General features: G+C 41.7%; 1 protein-coding gene across 3 annotated transcripts in view; it reads right to left on the minus strand.

The window, feature by feature from the left end:
• Window positions 1-340: 340 nt before the first annotated feature.
• The window catches only part of wdr43 (WD repeat domain 43), a 30,609-nt gene continuing 12,563 nt past the window's right edge, over window positions 341-18,386 (minus strand). Inside the window, exons 17-20 of one of the 3 annotated variants that reach the window (XR_004326866.1) lie at window positions 17,287-17,348; window positions 16,816-17,119; window positions 6,730-6,740; window positions 341-352 (exon numbers count right to left, since the gene is read on the minus strand). Coding sequence is in view for 2 of the 3 variants with exons in the window: in XM_032499889.1 (XP_032355780.1) it covers window positions 16,979-17,119; window positions 17,287-17,348 (203 nt within the window). In the remaining variant the exon portion in view is untranslated. Of the gene's footprint in view, window positions 353-6,729; window positions 6,741-16,057; window positions 17,120-17,286; window positions 17,349-18,386 lie in introns of those variants that run through there. The other 2 variants (XM_032499890.1, XM_032499889.1) reach the window with 2 other exon arrangements.

Consider the following 18,386-nt stretch of genomic DNA (forward strand, 5'->3'; position numbering starts at 1 on the left):
TACTGTTGCTATGCTTATTAATGCACTGCACATATGCAGATTACCCTTACAATTATAATAATAGTGATAGAGTTACCAATCATTTAAACTATGGTTCCCTGATTTTGACTGTCGGAGGCAGAAAAAGCAGGCTATTCTAGGCGGCGGCTGTCGATTTTTCCAGCCTCAATGAAACTTTACTGTTGCCAGTTAGCTAATTAAAGGTGCTCCCAGCAATGACACACGTGGTTTAGGTTACAACGTTTGTTGTCACATACAGCAAACATCTCACTATCCGTGGGCTGCTTGTCCCTAGAACACACTAAGTAAAAAAGAAAAGACAAAAAGTGGTCTCTGTAGACAGCCCATGGCTCTACAAACGGCAACAAAAACCCCTGAACCACAAAGCATACACAAACAGTGTTCCAGCGTTCCAGCCAATAACCAACAAGAAGGATTTAGAGGTGGGGGGTTAGTACACAGATGTACAGAAGGGAGGGGACGGGATGGGGAGGAGGGGAGGGGCAAGCTAGTCTTGTTTTCTTTGAAAATACTTTGAACGTCAACAAGAAGTAACGTCACCCAACATGGCTTAGAGCACCTTTAAGCTAACGCCGTCCTGTCGGTAGAAGGGAATTGAAGCGTAGCGCTAGTTAGTCGTAGTGTTTAAGTATTATGAGTGAAAACTGATGAGGTGGGTCCCAGTGTGGGTTGGACGAGTGTAAAATCAATGTCTTTTTTTTTGTCACAAAGATGGTCCAACTTCAAATGTCAGTGAGGCTTTCACATAGAGAAACTGGTGTGTGTGTGTGTGTGTGTGTGTGTGTGTGTACTAGTGTCCATAACCACTTTTAAAATATTTCTCAAAGTGTTTGCAGTTGCTGGAAATGACTGAGCTTTTTTTTAATAGAACACAGGAAACATTTTATTCCAACATAACGTTTAGCTTACATACATGTTTTGTATTTTTGAAACAGTGTGCTTTACTTATAGCTTAACTTTATCTCAGTGATGTGTAGGGCAGCCTAAAGCCGTTATACATACTTTTGCACAAAATACAAAATTATTAAAGTAGCCTAATATCTGTTGGCATGATTTTATAATAAAAAAAACATACATAGCACAGCAACTCCTCAGGATGATCTGTATCTGTGGATGGCTACCTTACCTGTAGGCCAGTACATCTATCAGTGGGGATTTATATTTGCTAATATATTAGATTCATTTTTTTTATTAAAAAAATTAAGACTAATTTGGAGGCCCTTCTGCATTAACTCTGAGGACCCCCTAGGTTTCCCAGACCCACTGTTGAAGATGCCTGTCAAAGAGCAGGACAGAGATGCTAATGTTACGCTAAGCTAATGGCTCTAAGTGCATACTGCACAGTGGACGTGCTAGTCGTACATGCTGCTTTTCTATTTTTTATGTAGCCTGTAACTCCGCTCTCTGGTTGTGTGTGTGTGTGTTACCTACACATCTTTGCACCGATTGCAATACAAATTGACATGAAACTTCCGACTACCAAGTGAAATACCCTACATGTATCCATTGTGGTGACCCTGTGACCTTTGACCTAGCGGCAAACATCTGAATATATATATATATATATATATATATATATATACCTCACCGGCCACTTTATTAGGTACACCTGTCCAACTGCTCGTTAACACTTAATTTCTAAGCAGCCAAACACATGGCGGCAACTCAGTGCATTTAGGCATGTAGACATGGTCAAGAGAATCTCCTGCAGTTCAAACCGAGCATCAGTATGGGAAGAAAGGTGATTTGAGTGACTTTGAACGTGGCATGATTGTTGGTCCAGAAGGGCTGGTCTGAGTATTTCAGAAACTGCTAATCTACTGGATTTTCACGCACAACCATCTCTAGTTTACAGAGAATGGTCCGAAAAAGAAAAAACACTCCAGTGAGCGGCAGTTCTGTGGGCGGAAATGCCTTGTTGAGCCAGAGGTCAGAGGAGAATGGCCAGACTGGTTCGAGCTGATAGAAGGGCAACAGTGACTCAAATAACCACCCTTACAACCAAGGTGGGCAGAGAGACATCTCTGAACGCACAGTACGTCGCACTTGTGAGCAGATGGCTACAGCAGCAGAAGACCAAATCGGGTGCCACTCCTTTCAGCTAAGAACAGGAAACTGAGACTACAATTTGCACAAGCTCATCGAAATTGGAATAAAGATTGGAAAAAACGTTGCCTGGTCTGATGAGTCTCGATTCTGCTGCGACAGTCGGATGGTAGGGTCAGAATTTGGCGTCTACAACATGGCATGATCCATCTTGCCTTGTATCAATGGTTCAGGCTGGTGGTGGTGGTGTCATGGTGTGGGAATATTTTCTTGGCACTCTTTGGGCCCCTGGTACCAATTGACATCGTTGCAACGCCACAGCCATCCTGAGTATGTTGCTGACCATTTCCATCGCCTTATGACCATAATGTACCCAACTTCTGATGGCTACTTTCAGCAGGATAATAATAATAATTTTCAGCAGCGCCATGTCATAAAGCTGGAATCATCACAGACTGGTTTCTTGAACATGACAATGAGTTCGCTGTACTCAAATGGCCTCCACAGTCACCAGATCTCAATCCAATAGAGCATCTTTGGGATGTGGTGGAACGGGAGATTCGCATCATGGATGTGCAGCCGACAAATCTGCGGCAACTGTGTGATGCCATCATGTCAATATGGACCAAACTCCCTGAGGAATACTTCCAGCACCTTGTTGAATCTATGCCACGAAGAATTGAGGCAGTTCTGAAGGCAAAAGGGGGTCCAACCCGTTACTAGCATGGGGTACCTAATAAAGTGGCCGGTGAGTGTATATATATATATATTCATCCCTGATCCTGTCATTTAACACAAACAAAAATCAGTGCAAGAAAAAAAAAAAAAATGGACTTCTCTTTTAGTGTGACAAACTTCCGCTATCCCTGTATCAATGTTGTCGTTTGCCCAGCATAATGTTGTCTGCGATAGTAACAACTAACTGAGGAGATGATTAGACCTTGGCAGAGTGCTTTCTTGCTTAGCTTGGAAATTTCTACCATGCTTCAGTGGTTTATGCTAAAAATAAAGGCAATTGAGGCTTTGTAAAAGTAGTTTCCATCAGCATTACTGCAAGGCACTGATGCTCATAATCAAATTCATGCAGTGATAACACAGACACTGACAGACACACTCACACCCACCTGCGCATCAAAAGAGCGACATGTTGCTGGAGCTGTCCTGGGGCATCTTTTTATTCTGGTCACTCTGTGACTTGACCTTCGGCATTGTGGCAGCTGGTCTTATTCGGGGGAAATGGCCTTGGGTATTGTGGTGTGATCATCACATAATGTTGCGTGTAACTCACATTAATTGTAAACATTTAAACTAAAGCTTTGTTCCAATCCCAGGGAAAGATTTAAAAACTGAGCAATATTGACATCTAGTGGTTTCTAATTGATTGAGCTCTTGATTTGTAGCCTTCAATTTAGAGATCCAATTATCTTTACTGCAATGCAAAACTATTACAATACATGGAATTATTTAGAATGGAATTTTGGTTTGCATGTAACTACACTAAATGTAGGTGTAAAGACAAAAACACAAAATTACTACATTAGAGCCTTACATTTAATTAAAGAATGATTTTTGGTGTTAGTGTATTATAATGATGCCTGTAATATAATGAACCGGATGCAAATTAGACTGATTGTAATGAAGACATTATCATCAAAATCATTATTCTTTTGAAATACGGTTTTAAAAGTGGCACATTGAAACACAATCAAAATCAGTTTTACTGTAATGAACAGAGGGGGATGTTAAATTGAAAGGGGAGGAATAAAAGTAGGTCAGTTTTTGGCTGCCTGCAGGCCTTAAAGCGCTCATATTATGCTCATTTTCAAGTTCATAATTGTATTTAGAGGTTGTACCAGAATAAGTTTGTAGTTTAATTTTCAAAAACACCATATCTTTGTTGTACTGCACATTGCTGCACCTCCAAAACCCTATGTGTTGAGCTCTCTGTTTTAGCTACAGAGTGAGACATCTCACTTCTGTTCCATCTTTGTTGGGAGTCGCAGTTGCAGTTGTCAGTTGCAGAGTATGAGGGAGTGCCACGCAAGCAGATAGGCAAGCATTATAAGGTGTGTTACAAAATGACATGTTCATCACGGAAGTAAAAAGCACAAAAAGATATATAAAACAATAAAAGGAAAGGGAAAAATCTAAAAAGAATAGTATGAGCACTTTGAGGTAAAAATCTCTTACGGCAGCATTGTGGTCACCTTAACTGGCGTATATGACAATATGTTGAGCCTAGGACTGGTAGTAAGCCTGGTACAGTTAGCTAGCGTTTGTTCCTTGTTATTCCAAATTCCACTTCTATAAAAAGTTACTGACGTTAGCGCTCTTACTAACATTATCATTTTGTCAACGATAACATTGTGCTCCTCAGCCAAAGTACCAGCTAACTAAACGTTAGCAATAATAGAACGGCACCATCAGGGGCCAAGATAATATTAGAAAGGCTGAGCAGGCTGCTCAAAACACGGTTCCAAAAAAACCTCAATCCAATGAATTAAATTACTGTTGGACCTCAGTGATACCTCGGAGAAATGGATCCTGGATGTGGGAGATGTGTTAAGAACAAGATACAGACATTTCACACAGGAGACGTAAGCAACGTGGACCTGCTAATGCACATTTAACCCATGTTGGAACAGATCACATGAAACAACTATCACAAGATTTTCTGTTTATATAGCAATGTCATAGTGACACGCTCTCTACAGTCTAGACCAGGCCCCTGGGGTGTTCACATCTTCGTCACCTTTTTCACCCCTGATGAGTTTGCTTACCTTGGCTGGGGCATCAGCTTTCCTCAGTGTGTACTCCCATCATAGACAAAAATAGATCACCTTCCCCCTCCTCTCTCAACTCTGAAGCATCCAGCGCTTGCTGGTTTGACACAAACAACTCTGTGATACCCACGATCTCACTCATATATAAGCCATTCCTTCCAGCACTGCATTTTTTAAAGGCCCTAAACACTCACTAGTAATTCTTGCTGATTAGACTCCACCCAGGACTGTTTGGGTGTGTATTGATTGACTGACATCTTCCTGAGTCTGCTGTTAGCTTAGTTGCACCTGAAAGGGCAGGACAAATGACGGCTTTGTCATTTTTATTGACAAATAAAAGTTGTGCCGTAACAAATTCCCATGTGAGCTGCGGCCCACTTTTAACCGGAGCACAAGTCTAATCAGCCATCCTTTGATGTTATCCGTTCACATCCCAATTAGAGAAGCTGGCTGAACGCTTTGTCTGGAAAATTAGCACTACACCGAATAACCAGGGCTGCCAACTTTTCCAAAAACCTTGGAGTGAGATTTGGGGTCGGCCAACCCATATTTTGCCGTGTACAAAGCAATTTCTTTGGGTCTTTATCCTTTAGGGTTTAAATTGGGATTTGTTATATGTGGGGGGATGGGGCTCTCCCTAGGGGGGTCTGGGGGTATGCCCCCCCCAGGAAAACAATTTGAAAAATAAACCATTAAATGGCACTTTCTGGAGAGTTTTTTTGCAAAAAAAATGTAGAAATCAAGTCTTACATGATATGTGCAAAACTGTAGGGTTAAGAGCCTTTGTGTTGTTGTAGTATCAACAGGTTTTAGGGCATTCAGCATTTACATTATTAACTTCATTTGATATAAGAACTGACCAACACAATGTGCCAAACATAATGAACCACATGAAGAGACGGTAGCATATGTCAGCAACAGCTGAGAAGATTTGGGTCGTGGTGAACAGGTCCAGGAGTCCCTGGTGTAGGACCAGGAACCCAAAGTTAAATTAATGTTGAGGGATCAACTAGAAACATGTTCTAAAGAATGAGAACCACTGAGTTACATAATTCTAATCCTTTAACCTTTTTGCCAATGTTCAGTAATGTTTGCTTTCATCCTCTGTGCCCCACTTACTGTTTTACTTTTTTTGTGAAATAAAGACTATTTTTCATTTTAAAAAACATCAAATTAATTATTTACAGTTACATTTAGAGATGCAGAGGTTAGAGATGCACAATATGCCCCAACGTTGCAGTATCATATGTCTTGTCATATATCAATATATATATAATATATATATATATATATATATAATATATATATATAATATATATTAAGCTCAGATGTGTTTCACCAGATTTCTGCTCATATTTACAACTTTGTGCACATAACTCCTCCCATCTCTGTTGTCCGGATGTGGAGAGTTGTAATATAGTCGCTGTGCATGTCATTCCTCCCTGATATGGTGGATCTCATTCAGACCGTCTGACAGACACAGAGGCCCATTTGGTAGATGGCCAAATGAGCTTCATGAACCAGTGTCTTTACTTTCTGAGCCCACTAATGGCGCTCTCTTTTCAACAAAGGGTTGAGAATACACTGAATTGCAATGCCTTAGGTCTTTCTTTTAAAACCAAGACGCCATCTAGTGGGCTCAGAAAATAAAGACACTGTTTCATGAAGCTTCATTTGGCCATCACTACCATTTGGGTCTCTGGTCTCTGCAAGAGTTTAAGGTGTCCGTACGCTGCTCTTTATCGGAGGTCTACGCATGGATGCAACGCGTCACTGCCCCCCCCAGAGCGAGTCCACTACAATGAACTGAAGTTGCTCCACTACCTGCCGCGCTGCTCACCTCTATCTTTACAGAGAGAGTGGACACGAAGCGACGGACGGTCTGTGATGCTCAGAGCTCATAGGCCTACCTGAAGCCGGGGAAATGCACCTGGGATGGCTCGTGAAAAAAATGTTCTCATTTTGCGACAATTTGAAAATTCCACAGACAGGGAGCGCTCTTGAACCCCCTCACAGTCTCTGAAAGCACAACTAGTCTATCACAAGTGGCTCAAGAGGTAAAAACATAGATAAACTCATCTTTCAGAAATTTGACCGACCGGGCTGACACTTCAGCGTGAGAAATCGGGGGTGTGGCGTGTGCGCGTGTGAAACCAGTCAAATGCGTGTGTCTCACGGCCAATGCGTGAGAGTTGGCAGCCCTGTAATAACACTGTAGCAACCCTGCAGGACTAATATGGGAGAGACTCTTGGGGTGTTCATCGGGAGAGGATGTTGCCCTAGCTCAGCTGATTGGTCAGGTTCAGAAAGGGGAGGGTGGAAGGAGGATAGACGGGAAGGAGAGGAGAGGAAGCTAACTAGCTAGTCACTGCCAGCAGTATTTTTGTTGTTTTGGGCAATCTTCCAATCCAGTTATTAGCCGGTGTTCTAGAGTAATAAAGCCCCGTCTATCTGGCTACACTTCAGCCACCTCATCACTCAGCTAGCTAGCCAGCCGTGCAGCGCTAGCCGCAAGCGCTACAACACAATTCCGACATGGAGGCAGCATCAGCAACTACTGAACATTCCAGCCACTTGCTTCCTTTGAACCAACTTCTGTTAAACAAGCGTTTTTTGGCCATTAACTATCTGAGTAGGGTTAGGATTGTCTGGGAATTTGGGCTGGCTTCTCTGTTCCCAGACCGACATGTGTGCTCCTAATGTCAGCATGTTAAAATGCTCACGACAATTTATTTTCTAGCAGGTATGTGGTTTACGAATTTAGTTTAGCATGTTAGCAAAAAATGTATTCATTCATGTTTTAATTAGCATTAAACAAGAGTACAGTTGAGGCTGATGTGAATGTCATTCATTTCGCAGGTATTTGTCAATGAAGTACCGGGCACCTACCAATCACCTGACATTGTCATCGCTGCTATACCGCTAGCAAAGCAAAAAAGGGCTGACATTTTGATAATGGGTGACGTAATTATTGCTTGCAATTAATAAAGATAGGTCAAATAGTTGGAATTTAAATGTCTGTAATAAATTCATGGGATAAAGTCCTTCTTTTAAAAGGAAGCCATTGCTAATCAATTGTGTTTGTCATTCTGTGTGAGCTCTATCAGGCCGCCATGGCAATAAGAGCTCAATGTTTGAATGAAATGGACTGCGTGATGAGAGAGGGGAATGTGGAGTGGTGAATATCAGCAAACATTTAGATTTTTAGGTTTTAAAATGGAACCTTTCCGAGCTGCTCCTGGTGCTTCCAGACGTGGTGGTGACACTGAAAAGGAGAGGGGGGGGGTCACAGTGTGGGTTGGAGTGTAAAATCAATGTCATTTTTGTCTCACCAAGATGTTCCAACTTCCACTGTCAGGGGCCCATCACTAAAGGATCGACTTTAACAAGGACAAACCTGCTGTGTGTGCCAGTAAACACTTTTGAAAGTTGCTAAAAGGGTTTGCAGTTGCAGGAAATGCCTTCGAGCAACATTTTAGCAGCACGAGTAAAAAAGGAAAATAATTGGGCATGGTATTTGTGTTTCAGGTTTGAGTGAAAACTGAAACAGAGTATGTGTGTATAGGGACTAAAATGTTGAAACAGGAAATGTTATTCACCTCTGGTGATGTGCTGTGACACAAATGAGCCGATGTTCGGCTTTCTGACTTAAAGTAAATAATGTCCAAACGTTACGGCTCGATGTTGGCACTACGCTGTATTACCAGAGTAATTAGATGAAATATGTAAGATACTGTTGTCAAAATGTATTCAAGCACTAAATGAGGTCAGTTTCCCAGGTAGTCGGGAGGCAGTTCCTTCTCATTTACTGTAATGCATAATTCTCTGTGGACGGTAGGGGAAAGAAGTTTGCTGCAGCCGCCCATTTTTTGTCAAGACACTCAAGAGGCCATTTGTTATTCCTCGTGTGTGAGACGGACTGACATTTCCCCATTGGCAGTTGAAGCACATCTAGCGCTGCCCTCTGCCCTCTTCATCTCTTGTGGTTTGCTCAGCTGAAATAGAACAAAGCTCACAGGGGCTTATAGAAATTCACTTTTGCTTTTTTTTTGACAGGTGTGCCAAGGTATTGTGGGACTGCGATTGCCTCTGGAGACAAGTAGATCACCTTATTACATACATTTACACAGGAAATGGAAGCATGAAGATATTTGAAGCCGTGAGGCTAGTTATTACTTTTGCATGCTTCCGTTCAGTGCATAGATAGAAGCTGAACATGGCAAATATTAAAGCCGTATAGGTATGGATTTATGCTATTACTTTATGAAAAGGGTGAATGTTTTCCCATAACATGATCTGGTTCCTGTTATTATTAATTGTATTGTTATATCCATTTTCACATCCACCCAGCATTTCTACTGCCTGGAATGCCACCGTTCCCCAGGCGTCCGTTTCAGGAAACAGGTTTAGTGAAAACTGAGTTTGGTAACTCCGTTCCAGAAAGGGAGGTCATTTACACCTGAGAGAGGGGTAACTCCAGCCCATTCCAGAAAGAGAGGTAACTTAACCTCAGAATCAGTTACTATGGTAACTGAGTCTGTCACCAGCACGCTTTTATTTCCTCATTCATTCAGTCTGTTGCATTTTGTTATCTACATGAATAAAAAAAACAGGGTTGGTTTATTAATTGTGTTAGGCACACTATAAAACGTTTTTGCATGGCCTTTTGTTGACAATCCCGTTGCTGAAGAATCTGCAGAACGTCGCAGGGAGTTAAACATACTGTACGTCGAGAGATTATATTGAGGCCCTGGACTATATAGATATATTTTCATTTCCAGATGACTAACTATTTGAGCGATATCCATTTTTTTCCCAGTCTATCAGTTATGTAGCCTACATAACCTTGTCCATCGTCATATCACTAACGTCACCCATCGTGGACATGCTCTACATCCCAGCACACTGTCATGTTTTTTGTAAATGACAGTTTTCTTTACAACATTGTTGATGCAGAACATTTTTAGTAAAGCCACTGTATAGCCAAGCGCCGTCAGAAGATTGAGACCCTCTCTGAAACCTTTTTTTTTTTTTTTTTTTTTTTTTTAAATGTTTTTGTGGTGTTCCCTGGACAAAAAAACAGTAAGCGCCATGAAAAAAGGAGTTCCAAAGTGTTGCAGGTGAATGATGAAATGAATGAAACCCTTTCAAGTAAAAGATTATGAAATATAATTCTGTTAATGATGGTGGTGCAGCCTCAGAATGGGATTAGTAGGCCTACGACTTCTACAGGATTGCACCTAAATGAAATAGATCATAGGTTCAATACCATTTCACCAGTGATATTCAACTTGTGACTAAATATGATATTAATACACTAGATGCATTTACTCTAGCAGCAATTTTCTCCCACGCAAATTCTTTCGCAGTGTTGCTTTTTCAACAAAATACATGTTCAAACTCGCTGCATGTGCGCATGAGTATTTCCGCCAACCAGCTTGTGGTTGTTACCATGGTAAGTTGTAGTATCATGGCTCTTTTCATGCTGCCTTTTTGTAGTGGAGGTGCAGGGCTTAACTTTGAGTCGACCTACTCTGAGTTGATTAAACCAACTCTAATCAGCTGTTCTGGAACCGAAAACAGAGTTTTCCATCTCAGGGTAAATCAACTCAGAGATCAGAGTTAGACTCAGAGGTGGTCAAACCTCCTTCCTGAAACGGGCCCCTGGAGACTGAGATATGATGCTGCTCATTTTGGGATTCGACAACTGATTCCCACCAAAGTCACTTTTCAAAGTCAACCGTGAGTAAGAAGATTAGAACTCCTAAGACAAAACTTTTAGTGAGACAAGACTGAAGTAAAAAAAAAAAAAATAATAATTTACCCCAGGGCACAATAGCACATCACATACATGACATGTCTACCGCCGCTGTGCTGCAGATGGCTCAGGCCCATTGTACACTAGGACATGGTCAAACATACACCCTAGCCCATCCATTACACTCTGCTACACTCTCACAATCAAGGGGGCCCAGATACCGCTCAACTAGTCTATATCACCACGTTCCCCTTCTGGGTCCGTTGCCGCCGGAAATTCCGCCCCAATGTCACTCTTTTAATTTCCTGTTGCACGACTAAAACATGTTCCACCAAAGCAAGTTCCCTCCCAAGGCTATTTTAAAGCAGCACCGATGCCCAAGACGATTGTGATTGGTTTAAAGAAATGCCAATAATCCAGAGCACGTTTTTCTCCCATCACGGCATGTTGTGTGGATTTGCCAGACCCTCCTTAGCAGCGCTGTGGAAGAAGGTCTGGCTAAGCGAGACTACCTACCGCTCAACTAAATCCAGACTGGTTGCTGGTCTGGCTTCATAATCCTGGAACATCAGAACAGCAGAAACTCAAACACAGTTTCCGTCTCACACTAAAAACTCATCTGCATCTTGGCCCATGAAAAGATGAACTCTATCTCTTGTTTCTAAAAGGTAGCACTTAAACCAATTTTGCTTGTTTGATGAATTGTTTGTACTCGCAGGATGCTTGCAATTTAAGTTTTGGGTGGCATCATCATGGTTGAATGCACCAATTGTAAGTCGCTTTGGATAAAAACATACTAGAATTTAATGCAACGCTATTGGGGTACCTGAATTTTGATTGATTTAACAGTCCTGAATCAAAAGGGTGCACAGCCTGGAAGGTCCTAAAAGACGTCTCACAGCTGCAACACACAACATGATCATGGCAAGTTATCATGAACAGTTCCACAAATTCAAAAGAGAAAACTTTTTTTTTTATTAAAGGTCTTATTTACATAAGAGAAATGTCCTTTTGTTAAGGGTGTAGGGCTCTCTCTCTCTGCCACAGTTTTTTTTTACCAAAACAAAAAAAGTGTTTCTCATTAAATAAATGGGAAATGGAGGCATTTTCTAGTCTGAATAAGTGAGTCACTAAAAATACTTCCGTTTGTCCATTTAGGATGTTCAGTTTCATTTAATAGTCTCAAACCTTTTTGCTTTTTCTCCAAACAATCGTTTCCCTCCACATTCTCCAACGTTCAATGTATCAGCTCAAGTGCTTGACTTACCACTCAGCGGTTTGTTAGCAGGTTGGTAGATGGGTCTTATCCAGATACTGCTCCCCTACGATTGGCTGAGGTCAAGCGGTCCAGGTCAGCTCTGTGACAGCGAGAGAGAACGTGATGACAAAACACAGCCTGCTTTAAAATGTTGCACTGTTAAAAAGTTTGAACTATGGCAGTGGCTTGAATTATGCATGCCGTTCATTATTCATGCACACTCGCAAATCCATTATTCAATGAGCAAAAAAAAAAAAAAATAAAGGTCTGCTGTTTATCCACACAATTAGTGGAACAATGACATTTGTTTATATAAGAGTTCATGAATGGTTAACCAGCGATACCGGTGGCCCCGGGTAACCAGTCATCACCAATCACTCCCTCGGCTGAACTCGTCTCTAATGAACCACCATCTTTTCTCTCCACCATCATCTACAGCAGGGGAGCTAAACATACGGCCCGTGGGCCAGAACTGGTCCTACAATGTGTCCAATCCGGCCTTCTGGATGACTTTGCAAAGTGTGAAAACTGCAGAGAAGTAATTCATTACAATTTCCCCACTTTAATCTCAGAGAATATCCCGAGTTATTCTTCCGTAAAATCTACAACTTTAATCTTCGATTTTCTTTTTCATAGGGTTTTTTTTCTCTCAGAATACTAGCCCTCTCTCTCACGTCCTTATTTTTTTTTCCTACTATGGGCTTAGAATGCTATCGCAGCAGAAATTACTTGCCTTTACCAACATCAAGCTGACAAGAAGCCATGTGGCAGATAAAGTATCTGATCTTTCTGGAGTGGTTTACTGGTCTGGTCCACTGGAGATCAACTTAGGCGTATGTGGCCCACGAACTAAAATTAATTTGACACCCTTGATCTACAATCTTATGGGCTAAGACGGGATCAATAGCATGACAGAAAGACATCTCTACCAGGGCCTTCAATTAATACATCGGACAGCTATCTCTCATCCGAAAAACCATCTGGGCATGTCCTAGGTCAAAGAGCATGTGTAAATCTGATGTAAAACAGATGAGGACCCATGGTGATTTGCGCCAAGACTAATGTATTGCCATCTTATTCAAAACAAGCAGGAGTAAAGGGTTTACAGAAGAGAGAGAAAAAAAAAAAAATGAAAATCGAGCTGAATCTGACCAGAGGGGTGTTTCATAAAAAGGCACAGAACCCATCTATTTACAGTGAAGAAAACTGATGTAAACTGCTACAGAGCAGCACATGGTAAACATATATTAAAAGAGAATTAAAAAAGAAATCACTGCAATTTACAAAGCAGTAAGTTGTAGACCAGCAGTGGTCTTACATTTTGACACAAGAGGTGAACTCAGCCCTCCCGTTACATCAGTTTGTGCAACGTAATCATAAATAAATGTACAAGATGTGTGAGACACGACATTAAAAATACATAAAGTAAATGAATAACATCTGTTAGACACTGCAGTTCTCTATTGGTTGGGATTACTGTGTAGATGGTGAGACTGGAGACTGAGCTCAGATTTGAAGTACACAATAAGTGCAGCCCTTGTCAATATGGGATCAATATGACATGCAGCAAACTAATGATCACGGTTCAGAATCAAAGAAGAGCCGTTAGGGAGGAACACACTGGATAATGCTCCCACAAAAACAGTTTCAATTAGGAGGAAACACTGTTGATTGGCTGTAACACTGGCCTGACAGAAACAGAGCACACTGGAAAACTGATTTAAGTTTGTAATGACCTCCTGTTTTTCTTCGTCTGGGAATCAGTGCCTTCGATTGTGAGGCGTGAGGCCTGAAGGAAGGAGTGCTCACACAGAGGGTGAAACTCACCCCCCTTATGTGATAGCTCCTTGGCTGAACCGGAGGGTGTTTTGTGCCTCCTCGTTCAAGGCCGTCTCAAAGCTCTTATTTCGTCCACGAGGACCGAGCATCGAGGAGCTATAACCGAGGATACAGGATCTGCCTTCCCGGAAGCCGTGCAGCTGCAGAAGGAGTTGCGGAGTCCGCCCAGACAGCCAATGTGATGATGCAACGCTTCAAAGTGAGAAGACGTCTCACCCCTCTAAAACACATGGCCTTCCAAGCCTCTTCAGTGGGAGGGACTAAGACGCGAGGAAAGGAGGCAAGTGAGGGAATCAAGGAGGCAATTTAAAGTGCTCCTATTAACAGCATGAAACTGGAGCACACCAGCAAAAAATCTGGCAATAAGCGCGCGAACTGGGGAGGCTTGAGTGGTAACTTGATTGCATATGGGGGGGCAGCTGTGTGTCCAGGTGAGCAGAGTGGCTGATGAGGTGGGCGTGGCCGGTTGGCAGAGTGGAGCAGAGGTGGCGAGAATGGGAAAATTATCAGGCAGCAGGTATCTAAATGAAAGAGCAGGTTGTGACAAGGCCAGTCCGGAAAGAGGTTTCCATGGTAACTTGGGTCACACTTCAAATCAAATCAAATAAGCATTATTTTCCTGTGAGGGAACATAATTTGTGGTCAGGCACATTCAGACACAACATACATCAATACATAGTCAATGATCATATCCGGGAATGAAAAAAACGTAAAAATACTATAAATCACAACCCCGTGGGTAGTGGGAGTGGGTAGGGAGAAAAGGTCATAGTCTGGAGCGATTCTCAATCTGTCTGAATATACTCAGCTGAGGAATCCCTGCAGTGGCAATTTCTACCTATACTGTATATTTTATAGTAATTATTTAAAATTACAACTGTACTGAAGTCCTGATGGCTCGATTAAAGACAGTTTCTGAACATAGCCTGTGGTTATTTCTCTGTGGATTCCTTACTTTCACAATATTTATATAGCAAATTGACCTGCCTTATAATAGTAATATTAAAAAACAAACAAACATGGAAACCTCACTTTTTTACAATATGGGACTTTTAAACCTTCTTTATGAAACTGAATTTCATCAAAATAAACCAAACTTGTTGAAAATCGTAATCACTGTTTGTTAGAAGTGAGGCGATCACCAATTAGTGGAAAGCACTTATTTTTCTTCTTCTTATAGCTGTGGACCCCCGCCAGAGGAGCACGAACTCATGCTTTGTCACCTCCATCATGGCTGACTCTCACTCAGCTGTTTCTGTGTGCTCTGGGAGCATAGCAAGCCTGGATGAGAACTACAGTGTAACTGCTGCCACTGACATTTGCTATTACATCATTAGACGCCATTCCCTCACGTCAAAGACCGGATACCAAACCTGTATCCAACCCAAGACATGAATGCACTTTCCCATATTCTCTGTTGAATAAGATGGTTGGTATGCAGCTCGGGCTCCTTCACAGAAGAACAAAGATCACCAGCTGAATGCATGATGGGTAGTAGTCCTATAGTGTAAGAACGACCAGGACCAGAGAGGCACTGTGCTTGGTTACGCCTATTTGGAGCCTCACTCCTGTCTTCTCAGCCTAAATCACAAAAAGGTGCTGCAACAGTGGAAATCATCCTCCTCCCCTCCAATTTATAAATATACTCAATTTACCAAATTAAATAAGATATTGTATATGATTGCTGGCATGCCGGTACAAGAAATGAGGTATAAATTTAGGAGCATACATTAACACACAGCAAAAACAAGGTCAGCGAGCAAACATTTTTTCCAAGGTTTTGAAATGTCATGGCACAAAAACTCGGCCTAGTCTGCCTGATGATCTCATCTTTAACGTCCCATTAAAACACTTGCTCTCATTTCACTAACCACATACAGTACCTTTATTTCTGTAAAATCCCAGTATGAAATAGTGGTTGTCACTCTAAACTCACAATTATTAGACATTTTAAGTTGTCATATAACAGGTGGAACAAATGAAAAAAAAAAGGCTCAGACGGCGTCATCAAACTGTTGGCGTGTGCCTACACCGTTCAGAAACTGAATACTTAACACTAATAACAGTGGTGGTCATGTGATGACAATCATTTTAAGGCATTGAATAAATCATATTTAAGCCTAGTCTCTTTTTTAATGACGTATTTAAACTGATTTTGTTGCTATGTTTATGACCCCGTGGTGTACCGTATTACCACCCAACTCTAGCTAACTCTTTCTACCAAATATTCTGGCATCAGATCTTCTGTAAACCCCAGCCGCGGCCGTGGTGAACTGTACTGCACCTCTAAGCAACTTCCCCATGGCCTTTTACTCTCCTACCCGCTCCCATCAGACACAACCAGCAATTTTCAAAACCTATTTATTCACATTTGCTTTTTCTCAGTTGCCATGTGACTATGGGTTCAAGGCAGTGGACATCAGGGCATTCCCAGAAACTAAACGCACAAAAATTAGAGCGTTAAAACAAGAGGGCTGAAACAAATCTGGAAACAATTAAAAAAAAAAACAGCATTCAGGAGACTTTACAGGAGTTCATTTAATCCCAAGAATTTCTGGGGAATAGCTGTAGAGGGAAGAGCTCATACAAACACTTCGCTGTACATACAGATTTACATTGTGTGGGAACATGATGCATGGTCTTGCCTGACAAGCCTACCTCTGGATCGGGCGGTATTCTGTACAACCATGAGCCGATGGGGGGGGGGGGCTCTGCATCCCAACTCCACTCCTGCACTGGGTTTGCAGCTGCGGGCTCCACTAAACAAGGCGTGTTTCAGGTGGCCTACAGAGTTGTCTTAGAATAAACCAGTCACCGACAGGGTGCTATCTCATCTACTGATGGTAATACAATATACTCTAATACCATTTATTACATAACATAAAATTTGGAATGCAGATTGCAGTGTAGGCAAACTGTAACGCCAACAAATAATATTTTCAGTCATTTTTGATGCAAGCTCATCAAGATATAGAGCTGGGATGCAGACTGAACTGACAGCAGAAGGGATAGAATGTTTTTTCTTACTCCCTCAAAATGCTGCATCTGTTCCTCAAAGGGGGAAGAAAATAAAGACAGGGTGCATGACATCACCACTCCTGTGGCTGAACTGCGAGGCAGGGGGCCAAGCTGCCCACATTTCAACATCATGTGTCCCTTGATTTTGTAAAATCATACTTTAAAATAGAATCAAAAGCATGAAAATAAAATGAAAGTATATATAACTCTTTCAGGTCCATTTTTTGTATGATTTGCATTTCTCTTCATTCGCTCTCACTCCTCTTCGCTCTCATTTCCATGCTCCATGTCCTCCTCTCCGTTTGCTTTGGAATCTGTTCTGCTGTCGGGGTCATCATTTCCCTCGTCTGTTGGTTCCTCCTTGTCTTCTGCCATCACCTCCTCCTCTTCCCAGTTCTAGAAAGAACAACAAAAATACATTGCGTTAATAAAATGTCTGCAGTTTGTGAACATAGTACTACTTTACAATGGGAACATTACTGGATGACCTCTCCCAACCGCTGGAAGGTTAGTTTTAACTTCTTTGACACTTCTGACTGACTGGCCAGATTTTAATTACTTACATCAGAGTCGTCACCATCATCAGGAAGACCTTCGTCGCCAGAGGCCTCATCTTCAGATGATTCTGAGGGCACACGGTAAACAAATTTATTAGCGGATCCTGCAAAAATGTTTTCACTACATTAATGCTGGTAAAACCCCTCCCACACGAGAGAAGCTGAGGAAAAGGTGAAAGGAAAAGGCTGCTTTCACATGTGTATAACTATAATGCGAGAGACAGCGGATATTTGCATTTCAATACCATAGCTGGGCCATTTAGTGGTTTGTTGCGACAATACGGACAGGAGGGGGGTGGGGTGGGGGGTGGAATGTCAATATGATTTAATGTGGCTATCTGCCCCAATAGGTCAGCCAGGCATCATCTGCAGCAAACGGTGATGGGCGGCCTTTGACACAGATATTACTAAATATTCTACAACTGTACGTCGTAATTGTAAATATGCGTCTATGCCGTACAAAAGGAAAATAAGGCAGAGGTAGTTTTCATTACAAAGACTTTCTTACTTTGTAAAAAGGTGGCACGTCATTTTTGGTATTCCAAATAACCTCAGGAGAGGACATCGTTTATTCCTGGGCCACAATTAGAAGTTAAATGATGCAGGATAATTTACCTTCCAAAAGGGCTTTTTTTTAAACCAACAATAGTTATTAGGTTAGCACAAATATCCACAAAAAGGGAAAAAATAAACATGCTGCATGTTGTGAAAATGCAGTTTTTACAATTTTTGTACATAATGAGTTATGTGCATCACCCTTGGATGACTTGTAAATGTAATCCTGTATTCAGGCCGACGTTTCATCCGCTACTCTAATTGCACCAGCTCATGCTACAGAATGGTTGATTAATGTAGAATTAATGTCACCTTTAAAGGCAAGAACCAGTGCAATTAGAGAGCACATTTGTTTGCAACTAAAACTTAAATTAATCACACCCATTTCAACTGTACATGCTGTCTACACAATCAGAGCACACTGATTCAATAAGTAGTCTGACACAACTGAAACAAACTGAAGCATCTAGTCAGATTCCCATGGTGGACCCATAATAAGCCCGGAGCACAGCAGTGCCCAGAGCACTGTGGCATCCGGTAATAACCTCCTG

This window comes from Etheostoma spectabile, chromosome 20, assembly GCF_008692095.1.
Source record: "Etheostoma spectabile isolate EspeVRDwgs_2016 chromosome 20, UIUC_Espe_1.0, whole genome shotgun sequence".
Taxonomy (NCBI): domain Eukaryota; kingdom Metazoa; phylum Chordata; class Actinopteri; order Perciformes; family Percidae; genus Etheostoma; species Etheostoma spectabile.